The sequence below is a fragment of the Haliotis rufescens genome, unplaced genomic scaffold, assembly GCF_023055435.1.
Source record: "Haliotis rufescens isolate VD_foot unplaced genomic scaffold, xgHalRufe1.0.p SCAF_1, whole genome shotgun sequence".
Taxonomy (NCBI): Eukaryota; Metazoa; Mollusca; class Gastropoda; order Lepetellida; family Haliotidae; genus Haliotis; species Haliotis rufescens.
Window position 1 is genome coordinate 86,496,592 of NW_025963779.1, and position 12,957 is coordinate 86,509,548.

At 38.9% G+C, this 12,957-nt stretch overlaps 1 protein-coding gene across 1 annotated transcript in view; it reads left to right on the plus strand.

The window, feature by feature from the left end:
* The window catches only part of LOC124147057 (mucin-5AC-like), a 33,208-nt gene that overhangs the window by 5,556 nt on the left and 14,695 nt on the right, over positions 1-12,957 (plus strand). The window contains exons 2-4 of the mRNA XM_046517661.2: positions 7,577-7,746; positions 8,331-8,451; positions 9,189-9,346. Coding sequence (XP_046373617.2) covers positions 7,577-7,746; positions 8,331-8,451; positions 9,189-9,346 — 449 coding nt within the window. The remainder of the gene's footprint in view (positions 1-7,576; positions 7,747-8,330; positions 8,452-9,188; positions 9,347-12,957) is intronic.

Consider the following 12,957-nt stretch of genomic DNA (forward strand, 5'->3'; position numbering starts at 1 on the left):
GCATAAACCTCGCAACAAGACATTATACCTTAATATTAAGTTAGTTACATGTAGAGTTTGGTTCGGCTTTAAATATCTCAATGTTTCTTTTGCTGTTTTGCGAAATTTAAAAGAAAATAATTTAATTTTCAAACAGTGTCAAGAACAAAGTGGACACGAGTAATGGATATTAACTTCTTTATTCACTGTAAAGCAAGGCTGACAACGGTATGAGGACCTATATCAAAACGTCGCCTTTACATTAAATAAAGAAGTTGTTATCCATAAAACGTGTCTACTTTGTCATCCGTCAACTTCTTAGTAATGCCTATCAAACAATGTAGTGTCAAGAAAGACAAAAAGAGAGACACATAATGAATTAGTTCCCGGGCGGTATGATTCTGATTATCTCTCATTACACCAACAACTTCACTCAATTAAATACACAAGGAACATTCCACGGGGCCAACTCTGGGGAGGTATCATCCAAGCGCCCAGTGCAGTCAACACAACCGATACAGATGATCGGATCTATGTTTGTCATGATAATTTAAACTAGCTCTGATCATATTTTGATCCGACGACAACAATTAACATAGGAAACAGGAATGCTAGGCGTTCTGATATGAACTCTGTTATTTGTGGGCGTGTACCCAGCCTATTGTAGAAACTGGAACATGCTGCCTTCTTTACAATAACGCCCTCTTTAATACAATCAGACTCATGTATTTTAAAGACACCCATTATTTATTATTGTTTTTAGTGACAATTTGAATAGACATTCTTGTTTCCTAAAGCAACCAAACATGATCATCTAAACTGGGCAGGTCTTCAAATTGTATGACTGAAGGGTGAAACCGGTAGGCAGGACATGATAACCCTTTTCGCGAACACCTGGTGTCATCACTTTGCCCTTTATTTGCCCTTTAAATCTAGTATGCTTAATCTCTTGCATTGGCAATGATCTGTTTTGCCTTTACTTAAACTATTAAAACAAATCTACATAATGTCTATGGTTTCTCTTAATCGTCAAAGAAAGGTTTGGATTTGTGAAATGTGAAGAAGTACACATACAAATACTACCAATTAAAGTTTATGGCATATTTAAAGTAGTTGCATATTTTCATTGGTTATTAGCTGGTATTTCCACTGTGACACAGTTTCCGATGTTTCTGTTATTGCAATTAGGGTTTCATATTGAAAGAACAGGAAATTTAATCCTCGGTTGTTTATAGCAGACAGCACAGGTACCCAAAGCATTCCAATTGTCATTTACTCGATACTATGTGCTTAGCACGACTAAGCTTCCTGCGGTGGCAGAGCGTATTTACATAAGCCGCTTGAGAACACCTGACACTGCTGCACGTCCTTTCTATCCATGCTCATGAAATGCCATCTGAATCAACAACAACCATTATCACGTGGCAAATTTTGAAACCATCTGGAAGGAAGCTGTATATCAAACGCGAGATTGTTGACACAGAAAATCGCAGCTAGTGCAACGCTTTTTATAGATCGATGTCCAAATCTCTCACGTTTTGATGAAACATTAAATATGAATTATACAGCTTATAAGAATGCGGTAGGGGCCATTATCAACCTGAAAGTTTGACTTGTTTGTTTGAAAGACTTAGTAATAAATGCTTTAGTCGGTAGACTTATCCAGATCAAACAAAAGTAATCCCTAATTTCATAAGAATGACCCGCCGGGACATGTTGGCGGTCTTTGATGTTCTTGATGGTTGAAACAGACGCTAATGGTCCCGGAATCATATGTGCCTCTATGTCCTGCGCAACCGTGGTATTTGAGACAGTGGCCAGAATGTCTGTCCAGTAGTCACCCTATCGTTGTCAGACGTTCACCAACATTTGACCAACAATGAAAGTATGTGGTCAAACTTACTCAGCAAAGTATGACCCATGACCAAACGCTGTTGTTGGATTTACTCTCAAGCGTATGACCCACCACAAAACAGTGATTCATTGCGAACAATTGTGGTCATTCTGCGTTAGCAGTGCTTTGTAGAATAACAGAGAATTTGAAGATAGATTGGAACTTTACAAAATGTCCCAGATACGAAGTACATGTGAATCACTAAACAATTTATATTCGGAATTCTGAAACTGTGAAACCATACGATAGAGACGTATTGTTCTCTATTCCTTAAAATGAATACCCATCGCGGGTAAATACTTACTTTGAAGATATCAAGTAGCGTTTACATGTATGTGCAAAACATTAACGTATGATGTTATATTTCGATCAATAATGGCTGTACATATATCCCTCAGGATTTGCTGATATAACATATGTTATAGACAATGTAACATGTCCTTAAACGAGATAAATCGAGTGTAGATTTGTTTGATCCCGACCATATGTAATAGTACATTAGATTACAGTAAAACATACAGCACAAAAATGCAGAATACTCGGATATAACTAACCATGTTATCATTCGAAGTATTTGATGGACATATGTGTTACATATTGTAGAGAGTTGTCACCCTGAATGTGAAATATCTCTTATAAAACCGTGTTAAAATCTGAATTCAACAAATACTGACTCACTGACAGTTTATGCAGGTGATTCATTTCTATCTTGGCCTCGAAGTTAGGACAGTAAGCTCACACCTTAAGTTAAAGAAAGGTAGATTTAATATTTTAAAAACTTTCGAGAAAACGATGGCCATATAAACTTAATGTGTGCATCGTGGATTAGACTTAATGCTCGCGGCAGACAACTGCTGTTCGCGTCAACATCACTGCACGTTGAAGGAATTTCATGTCAAACACCGACATATTGTGCGGGGCATAATAGTGTATTTATGACTGATATTCTTACTCTTAGTAAATATAAAATTGCAAAATACTGTCCATCCCATTTGGATGCTATTTACTGTCATTCAATTTAAGAAAGTCCAATAAATATTTGTTATGTTACATCTGTGTTTAGAATGAAGATTACATCTTGGTCTCCAAAAACCGTCCCCCCCTCTTTGTCGGCTATTTCATATTTGCTTCCAAAATAGTATACATTTTCTAAAACCAAAAATGTCTCCATAGGCCACATGTGGTCCTGTGGATCACTGTCTTTAAACATAGGTCCCCGCAAAATATTCCAGTCACCTTTCAAAGTCAATAATCTCCTTGCTACACCATAACAAAGTGCAGAAATCGATGATTTTTAACGCCAAGACAAATTTGTTTTATCCTCCTGCGTTGTTTATATAAAATTGATGACATCACATGTGTTTGAATATGACTTCGCATGTGTTATAGCAACACGAAACGTGCTGGGCAAAGTTTATCTTCCCTCAACTCATCGAAATGGAAGAAAGCCCCACGGCGACCGGCTATCGAGCTATGATGCATACTGTCGTTTTTCGGAATGCTTTTCTTCAAGGCTTATCGATTACATTGCTTCTTTACCTTCAAAGCAAGACATGGGGATAAGATTACAGCTTCTTTATGTTCAGATTTCCCCTTTAAGTTGACCTAGTACTTACAACTATTTCTTATTTACTTGGTTTGAGTGAATTTCGCTAGTTTGTCTTTGACTGTTTAACAAATTTTAAGAATCTTAGCATAACAAGTTGAGTATACAAACATCCTTCATACTTATCTATGAATTGAACTTCATCACTCCTGTCTTTATAAATAGTACACAGTAATGACGTACCAACCATAACAACGTTTGTCTATGTTGACAAGAATATAACCCAATCCGTAACCCAATCCGACAGGATCATTAAAGGTATTCGTAAACAAGTAAGAAAACGTACAACTTTATGAACAATAACTTCTGGTTTATTGTAAATAGTGACGTTTTGATGTAGATTCTTACACCGCTATTAAGCTGGAGTTACATCGAAACGTCGCTATTTGCAATAACTCTGAAGTTGTTATCCATAAGGTTGTACGCTTTCTTACGTACTTCCAGCGTGATAACGGTATACGAATCTACATCGAAACGTCGCTACTTGAAAATAAAACAGAAGTTGTTATTCATAAAGACGTACGTTTTCTTACTACCCCGACAACCTCCAGGATGCCAATCATACAGTTGTTCGTAAAGAGCACAAGCCGATGGAAAAACTGATGTAACGTAACCTAGCATGCTATCGTTTAAAACATCATAACAATAAGTACAAATAACAGAACGATGATAAATATCAATAATGCGTGCGTCTTCATCTTCACGTTCATTTACACTACTCCAACGTGATGACACGGATCCCAGTGGATCAACACTAAAACCTAGGAACAGAGAGTTTAAGACAACGCCGCATTGACGCAATCAATGTCTCATTCCACCTGATCTCTCGTCATCAAACAGAACAGATTGGCGTCAAACCCTCGCAGTCGACTGCCGTCTAATTGTTTCTGAAAATCTCATTTTTGGATTTGATTCAGAAATTTCTGGCGAAAACGATTATATTCATTTGGCATGAAACATTGGAATGCATTCTATTAAATATTCACGTTATTTTACAATTTATTAACCGCGATATTAGTGATCTCGCTTGAATTCAGATGTTGTGCTCACAAAGCATGTCTTTACTTTGGTTTAAGGTTGTATAGTTCAGGCGATGTGGAAATGTAAAAGTTAAACAACAGAAATGTTAACAACACTTTACAAAGAGCAATTTATTATGATTTCGTTATACAATTTAGTCTATGCAGCATTATTATCCATACACTGATTAATGGAAAGAAATAATGAACATGATGACGAAATATTTGTCAAAATGAAGAAAGCATCACCTGTGCTACAGGTATTTTACAATTAACGAAACCATCACCTGTGCTACAGGTATTTTACAATTTACGAAAGCATCACCTGTGCTACAGTTATTTAACAAATAAAGAACGCATCACCTGAGCTGCAGGTATTTAACAATTTATAGGCAATCGTGAAGAACTGAGTCATCGTCAAAGAAAACGACACATAAAACCATAGAAGGCTTTTTTTCTTAAAGTAAAGGCCGATTTGCTTTTTAAATGAATCACTAACCTTTCTCTTGAATTCAGCGGAACGTATTATCGGGATTATAAACTTAGTCACGAGAATATTTAAATTCTAAGATGTGACAATCGTTATTTGAGACAAAGCACCTGAGAATTCGCCTATACCCATTACAATTTGCTCATCAGGCAACAATGTCTCACACGCGAACAATCATAAAAAAAGGGAAAGGCACATCGTCGATTGTTTAATCTATATTTTAGTCATGCAACAAGTGTACATTAGTGGCAAAAAAAGAAAAGAAAACCGACAACTCTTTTCCAAAGAATGTTAGCCGAATGGAAGTATTTGTTGATTAAGTTCATTGATTTATATTCTGACAACATGTGACTTCACATCTGTCCACAAATCACCGCTCATTTACCCTCTTAATTGATTTTTTACTGGTGCGAGTAAACATCTTGTGTGGCTGAGTCTTAATTTATTTGCAATTTGCCATTAACCTGTGTCGTAAGGCTTTTTTTTCTCCGGCAAAGGTGCTTCGACCTAGGGATTTGCGCATGCATGACAGGTGTATGACACACAGAACCAGTCAACGCGATTGCAAGCACTCTACAAATAAGCCAAAAGTTTACCATGGACAAGTGAAATGCAAATCGTTTCAATAAACTTCACTCAGGGTATCTTAACATAGAAGATGAAGGAATGCAGTACAAGTGGACGCAGGTTTCTATCAGACATGACCGCAACATGTATTTTCCACGAATTTCGTATATAACGAATGTTGATCAACATCAATGTCTAGTGTATAGTGGCATACCTATAAGCAAGTGTTTCGTTCATTGGTTCGTCGGGGACAGCCTTAAATGGCAAGCAACAAACAGCTGGCAAGCCACGATATCACTATATCCGTGTAAAGCTGTTTAGATGTCATTTCTAAAAAAACCAAAACGTGTTGAACTTCACATTCACACAATGCCAATATCACAAGCTGAATAATGTCGTCATAGAGTTATTAAAAACATGAACGTTGGGCCGAAAAGAAAGTTAGGATTATGGACAAAGATTCTCAACCAGATACCATGCAAATGAACTGGCTTTAAGACAATTATAAACCTTATATACATGCACATGGTTGTATGGCTAGTAGCTACCTTGCCTGTGGTCGCACTCTGCTCTGTTTGTTTGACAATGTTGTTAAACGCCGCAGCCAGCCATATTCCAGCTCTATGACTGCGGTCTGTAAATAATCGAGTCTTGACCAGACAATCCAGTGATTGATATCATGAGCATCAATGCACGCAATTGGGATACGATGCCATGCATCAGCCAAGTCAGCGAGCCTGACCACCCGATCCCGTTAGTCGCCTCTTTCGACAAGCATGGGTTGCTGAAGACCTCTTCTAACCCGGGTCTTCACGGGTCGCATTCTGCTCTGACATCTAATGTGACGCTGCATGTATAGACAGAGGTTCTATTAATAATGCAATTTAGCACAGTAGTTACTGTTGAGTATACATTATTGCCAATAATATGCTTTGATAAAAATATCTTTGTCACATGAAGCAAATTAAGTGATAGCATTCCTCATGTTCTAAACATGTCTGTAGACAAATGAGAAACAGTAGATAAATGAGAAACATGACAACAAGATGAGGACGATGTTGCGGTTTCCAGTCCTCTCTGAAAATGAGTGAGCCAGCGAGTGAGTGAGTGGTTATGATGCACTTTTAACAATATCCCAACGCTACCACTGCTATTTGCACTATACATAGGCTTCACACATCACATCGAAGATAGAAATCAGACCGTATCTTCGTAGTGGTTGCCTTTACAATTATTCTCCCCACGGTCCGTTCTGTAAATAAAAGGACAAAACCATTTCCATAATCATAAGAAGTCAGCTGTACGATTCCGACTATATCACAATATCTAACAGCGAAAAAACCCTTTCCGCAATCATTAGAAAAATCTTGGAAATGATCAAACCGTTGGCATAAGATGATTAGCCATCTCGTTGTCAATGTAAATGTGTACACTAACAGCCACAAAAACATTTCCATGATCACAAGAAATCTGTGCTGAAGTCCACTGTACGAGGTGAGGTGAAATTGGGTTTAACGTCGCGTCGAAGATTATTGCACTTATATAGCGACGTGCATGCACGTGTGTGTGTGTGTGTGTGTGTGTGTGTATGGCTGCTAGTACTAGTCCGGACTGATGCCGATTTATAGTGCTAGCTCACTGAGATACCATGCCGCAGTTTAACATGAATACCCCACTCAGACACAATATACTGACTCCGAGCCGACCAGTCCTTGTTTTAGCCCCTTAATGCCGAGCGCCAGACAGGGTAACAACAAATACCATCTTTTAACGTCTTTTGGTATGACGCGGCTGGGGATCGAACCCCGGACCTTCCGCTCTCCGGGCGGACGCTCTACCCTTAGACCACGGATCCACTGTACGATTTCGACTGTATCATGAGCATGTGTTCATGAATCACTATCAATTATGGATCATACCAGGTGTTCGCGAAAAGGTGGGCGTTTCCTGCCCCACCGTCACAAACACGGTATCAAACACAAGATATAAATGATGTATTGATATATTCCTTTACTCTGCAGATACATCATACGGACGCCAGAGGAGTCCTTACAATCCGACTTTTTAGTTTCGAGAACCATAAAGGCCGTACCTACGATGGAAGCTGCTGCGATCAGACCGCCAAAAGCGGTAACACCTGCCCCGATCAGTGCGATTACGTCATGAGGCTCATCATCTCAGGGCTTGGAAGGTAAGGCTTGATCTAACAAGGACCTTGTTCTTCTTTGACATGAACAAACGACTCCAGAGCTTCCATTCTTTATTTAATGCCATGTTCGTGTAGATATGTGGTCTACTAGGATGAGAGCATATGTTGCCAACGTTTGCATTTGGTAATTACCATAGGCAATAGTAAATAAATATAAATCATATAATATTAGGTCTATCTGTAAATACACATGCCCAGGTTAAACTACAGCCACGTTTTGGCGGTTTCATTTGCGGTCGTTTCTTGCTGCTATTGTTTACTTTACTCGATGGTGAATATGGTCGTTTCATGAGTTTATTGAAACATTTGTGAAAACTATTTGCCATCATCATCATGTATAATCATTGTATCACGCTTTATAATCCAGATTATGAATGCATGTTCAGACTACACTGCTATTGGTGATTTGACATCGATACATACTTTATCATCAGTATTATCGTTTTGTAGCATATCATAACGTTACAATGTTGGTTAGCTAAAGTAGGGATCATGAATAATAAAATCTCTCTGCTACTCATGTTCGTCGTGTCTCTACGATACTAAAATGACCGAATTTGTTACAGGGCGAATGACCATGTATTCCTCTTCCACCGACCTCTGAAATATGATGCCAATGACATTTCGTTCCAAGATGAAGGGACCGACATGGTCCTCACTATTCTCTTCGATGAATGGCCTAACATGGTAAGATTTCATGAAATACATTGACCACCAAGTTTAACGTTGGTATGCATGAACATTGGCATGAGACGTCTTGTCACATTTAAAAATTGAAGCACGTTCATATTTGTACAAAACTTCCATCAAGTAGTTAAGGCTCACATAGAGTGTTCCCCGCAAAGCTTCCTCAACTTCCATATCAAAGATTATATTTGCCTCTATGAACCTGTGGCAGATCCTTTAAAGTCTTGTCCTCTTTTATCGTGAGGCAAAAACATGTGTGCATGTCACGCATATGGTGAAACGCCTCCAACGGCTGTTTGAGACACCTCCATGATTACGGAATAGCGAAAACATTATGATGCCTATTGTTTGCCAGTGATTAGTGTGTCAATATTCACCTGAGATTAACAGCTGTGGTGATTTGATAAAACAAGCAGTCATTATTCAATGCACACGGAGCTACTGCCCCGGTCTTAAGCACGGCTCATTCCGCGAGTCAACAGATTTGTCCGCTATCTCAATGTACAAACGTGATGTTGGTTCGTCAGACGTCCTATCGACAGGTGGTCTGGCTACTGACCATCGTTCTATTGATAAATGATTCACACTGCGTTATGATGCACCAAGTGCCATTTTCACACTATTTCGTGATGTAGAAAATATCTGATGAATGTTATATGAACAGAATGGTAAACTATTTACTTGAGAACATTGTCAAATCCTCGATATCCTATAACCAACGTGATGTTGTGTTGCAGGGTCATGTGAAGATGAACGTGTTCTTCTACGACTACGACGACTACGACCACACGACACTGTTAGTGGATTGGTTCGAAAATGAGCTGAGCAGAACTGTCGAGAAAGGGCATTTTCAGAAGGCTGTCGCACAAGGCAACCGGCAGTCAGACAAAACATCGTAAGTAAACCTTCAACACCTTGACCTACTCAAGACCTCCATGACGTATCATCAGTTTGATAGTTGATGTATTTTATCCAGAGAAACGTTATCTTTTGTATCTAGTGTACGTAATTTACATGATTAAAATCTTGTATAAAGCCACAATCAATGCTGCTTTATTACTTACCAACTCATTAAACCATGCCTACAGCCATTACACACACTGCATACCAGTACTAAACTGCAAATGATGACGTTTTAGGATGTATTGATTAACGGGACTTCCGGGCTGAACATTTTTGTTCAGCAAAATCAGTTTTTAAACTGTTTGTAAGTATCTTGCCTCAGTACTGAAGATAATCGCTGTGACAAAATATCCAGGTGACACAACCAAAGAATAAATAACATTACGTTCAGCGTACATTTGATTAATTAACACACCAGTACGTGGTGACACAGCGCGCGGGCCACAATTCAGATGAAGTTAAGGAATGTAAGACGCGGAGAGTAGGTGGTTGGGTGGCCGTGCGGGGCAGCTTGACTCCTAAGAGTATCAAGGACTTTGGTCCTGCCCCACACTGAATCACACGTAGGCAAGTGACTTTGTTCGCAATATGCCTCTGTTCACCCAACAGTGAATGGGTATCGGTAGGATGAGATTGCAATGTGACTGTCAACCTTCCAGCACCTCACGGGCAGCTTTGGTTGTATACTCCCCGGGGAGGGGAGAATGAAAATCAAGTTCATACTGATCTATTGACCGGGGTCATAATAATGTAGTGCCCTGAGCGCTCACTTGGATGGCATTACTTGTTATTACTTTATAGGCATTATTGGTTTCGTTGTCTCAAGACGAAGTAAAAATAAAACGAGAACGCAAGAGAAAAATCAGTCTCGATTATCTGGCGAAACAGATGACATTGCGCGATAAAGGCAAAATAGTAATAAAAATTATATAAATGGATCACTGAAAAGCAGTGATGACACAAGGTGTCCGTGAAAACGGTAACCATCCTGCTCTACCGGTAGTACCCGCCACTCACATAATTTGCTATAAAAACAATTTCATCAGGTCAAAAGTAAAGTGTTAAAGTGTGTGTCTGCAGATCGAGAGAAGAATACTGTCGTTTCGTAAAAGAAATAATACCAACTACTTTACAGCTTAATGAATACAATGCACAATGCAATACAAACACTAAAAGATCATGTCCACAAATCAATTAGCATATATTACAGAAAGAAACAATTGGTTCCAGGTAAATTATGCACGTGCTAAGAAAGTACATATAGTGTTAATTTCTAAAGTTTGTCGACTGGAACAATTTGTTGAAATAGAATGGGGATAGATTGTGAAACGTTTCTGTATTTGCACCGTTTACCTTGTGGAGAGGCATGATCAAACCTGAAACTTTTAGTGGCAACAAACATAATTACTAATGTGTTATCTGTGATAACGATCTGATCACGTTCCACAAGGCGATCTTTGCACTTCGCCTAGGGTAGGCCTACGTTAAAGTATGGGAGTTACATTCATCTTAGCACTAAGTTCGTCTTGTGGAACAGGGCTCTGGTCTACGAACAATAGTACATGAAGACGTCTAATGCCATGGCTGTATTCAAATACATGACACTTTTTGAGATACTAAAGAACCAGACGCAAAACATACTAAAAAAATGATTCATGACTGGACGTGGCTGTGTTGTGGTCCCCCAAATATGTTTAGCTTCTCCTTTTCGAAAAAGAATTCTGTCTCAAGCAAAAAGCACCACATCGACCCCCAATCTCAAATGCTCGGTCTTAACGATTGGATTGTATATGAATATTGATTAGAAGTGGAAATGTCTTTCGAGGCCCTCACGTGAGTACTCAAATGAAAGGTCAATGTCGGTGAACGCGATCTTGCAGATTCTAATGCTTAATCTAATTAGGCTGATTACGTTTGTTAATCCTTCCTAAGAAACTAGGTAAATAAGGGGTTAGTCAACTGGGCTGCGAGAGCTTTCTCTGATCCCGCGAGATTAGAGCTCAATCAGAACATATCGTAAAGTGGTAACGTGACACTTTGTAGTCTCACTCTGGGCATCCTATCGACGACTTGAAGTTCGAATTTACATTGTACTGAACTTGGAGAATGTACTGAGGACTGTTTTTAGTTGTTTAACTGCCCAACGCGACATGTCACTAAGCCCAACTGTCTGCGTGACGCGATGAAGGCATCGTGTTGCTTTGTTCTCGAAACCTGACCCAGTATCAAGACTTTGTATGTTGTATTCAATGACGATCCTACGTGTGTAATTGACATTGACAAGATCTCATTGTATAACACATTTTGATATAACCTCATTGTTACAGTGCACACACACAGACACACACTCACATACATACACACACACGTTCAAATACATGGTGTTTGTAGACTACAACAGCCATCCACATATCCCAAGCCAAGTTAAACATGCGCTGCACATGACGTACGGACAATCTTAAGACAAAGACCACGTTGAAGCTGTTGTAGCATGATGACATACTCAAAATCATTTCTAACCAAATATTTCTTTTGGAAAGATGGATTCACTGCTGTTTTGAAATAAATGTTATCTATCGAGGGGCTTTGGTGTAGCCTAGTGGTTAAAGCGTTCGCTCGTCACGCTGGATCCGGGTTCGATTCCCGACATGGGTACAATGTGTGAAGCGCATTTCTGGTGTCCCCCGCCGTGATATAGCTGGTATATGCTAACAGCGGCGTAAAACAATATTCACTCACTCACTATATCTATCTATATCGATCTATATCTATCTATATCGATCTATATCTGTCTGTCTATCTATCTAACTAGATCTATGTATATATCTTTATATATGCACACACACACACACACACACACACACACACACACACACACACACACACACACACACACACACACACACACACACACACACATATATATGCTGCACCATGCTTTGTTGTGATAGTCTTCGGAAGGATGTAAAAAGAAGTGACTACCTACACGTGTACTAACACTGAGGCAGTTATGACATTTACTTATTAATAATCTGCTGTAGTCATCCTCGACTATCCTATCCAGTATATTTTATCGCCATACTATTGAGATAAGTACCCTGGACCGGCATAGTGTCATTCGAATAATCGACTCACTCATAATACACTAGATTATCAAGGACGTGCTCTAGTGATCGGTCTAAACTTGCGACAGATGTCGACACCAAATTATAGGTTGCTGTTCTGTCAAATTGTTAACAAATGATAGTTTCGAATGAGAAGATTATTATGTCTCAGTAAGTGACTTTGGCCTACCATAGCAAGCATAAACTATGATATAATCATATTTTAATGCCTCTCAGATCTTCCCTACAGTTTCTTTTCTTATATGGTACATACTTTTTATGCTATAGATCACACATAATATATGTAACTACGTTAAGAGCCACTTTGTGTAGGATGTATATAATTATGTACGCTGATGGAACGTATTAAAGGCAATACAAAGAACCGATTTCATCTGTCTGACATGACATACACAAAGCGCCCCAAGTCCCATATTTTGCTTAGTTACATGTATCATATGTTTGGTAATCAGCAATAGACTTTCGTTCCTTGAATTCT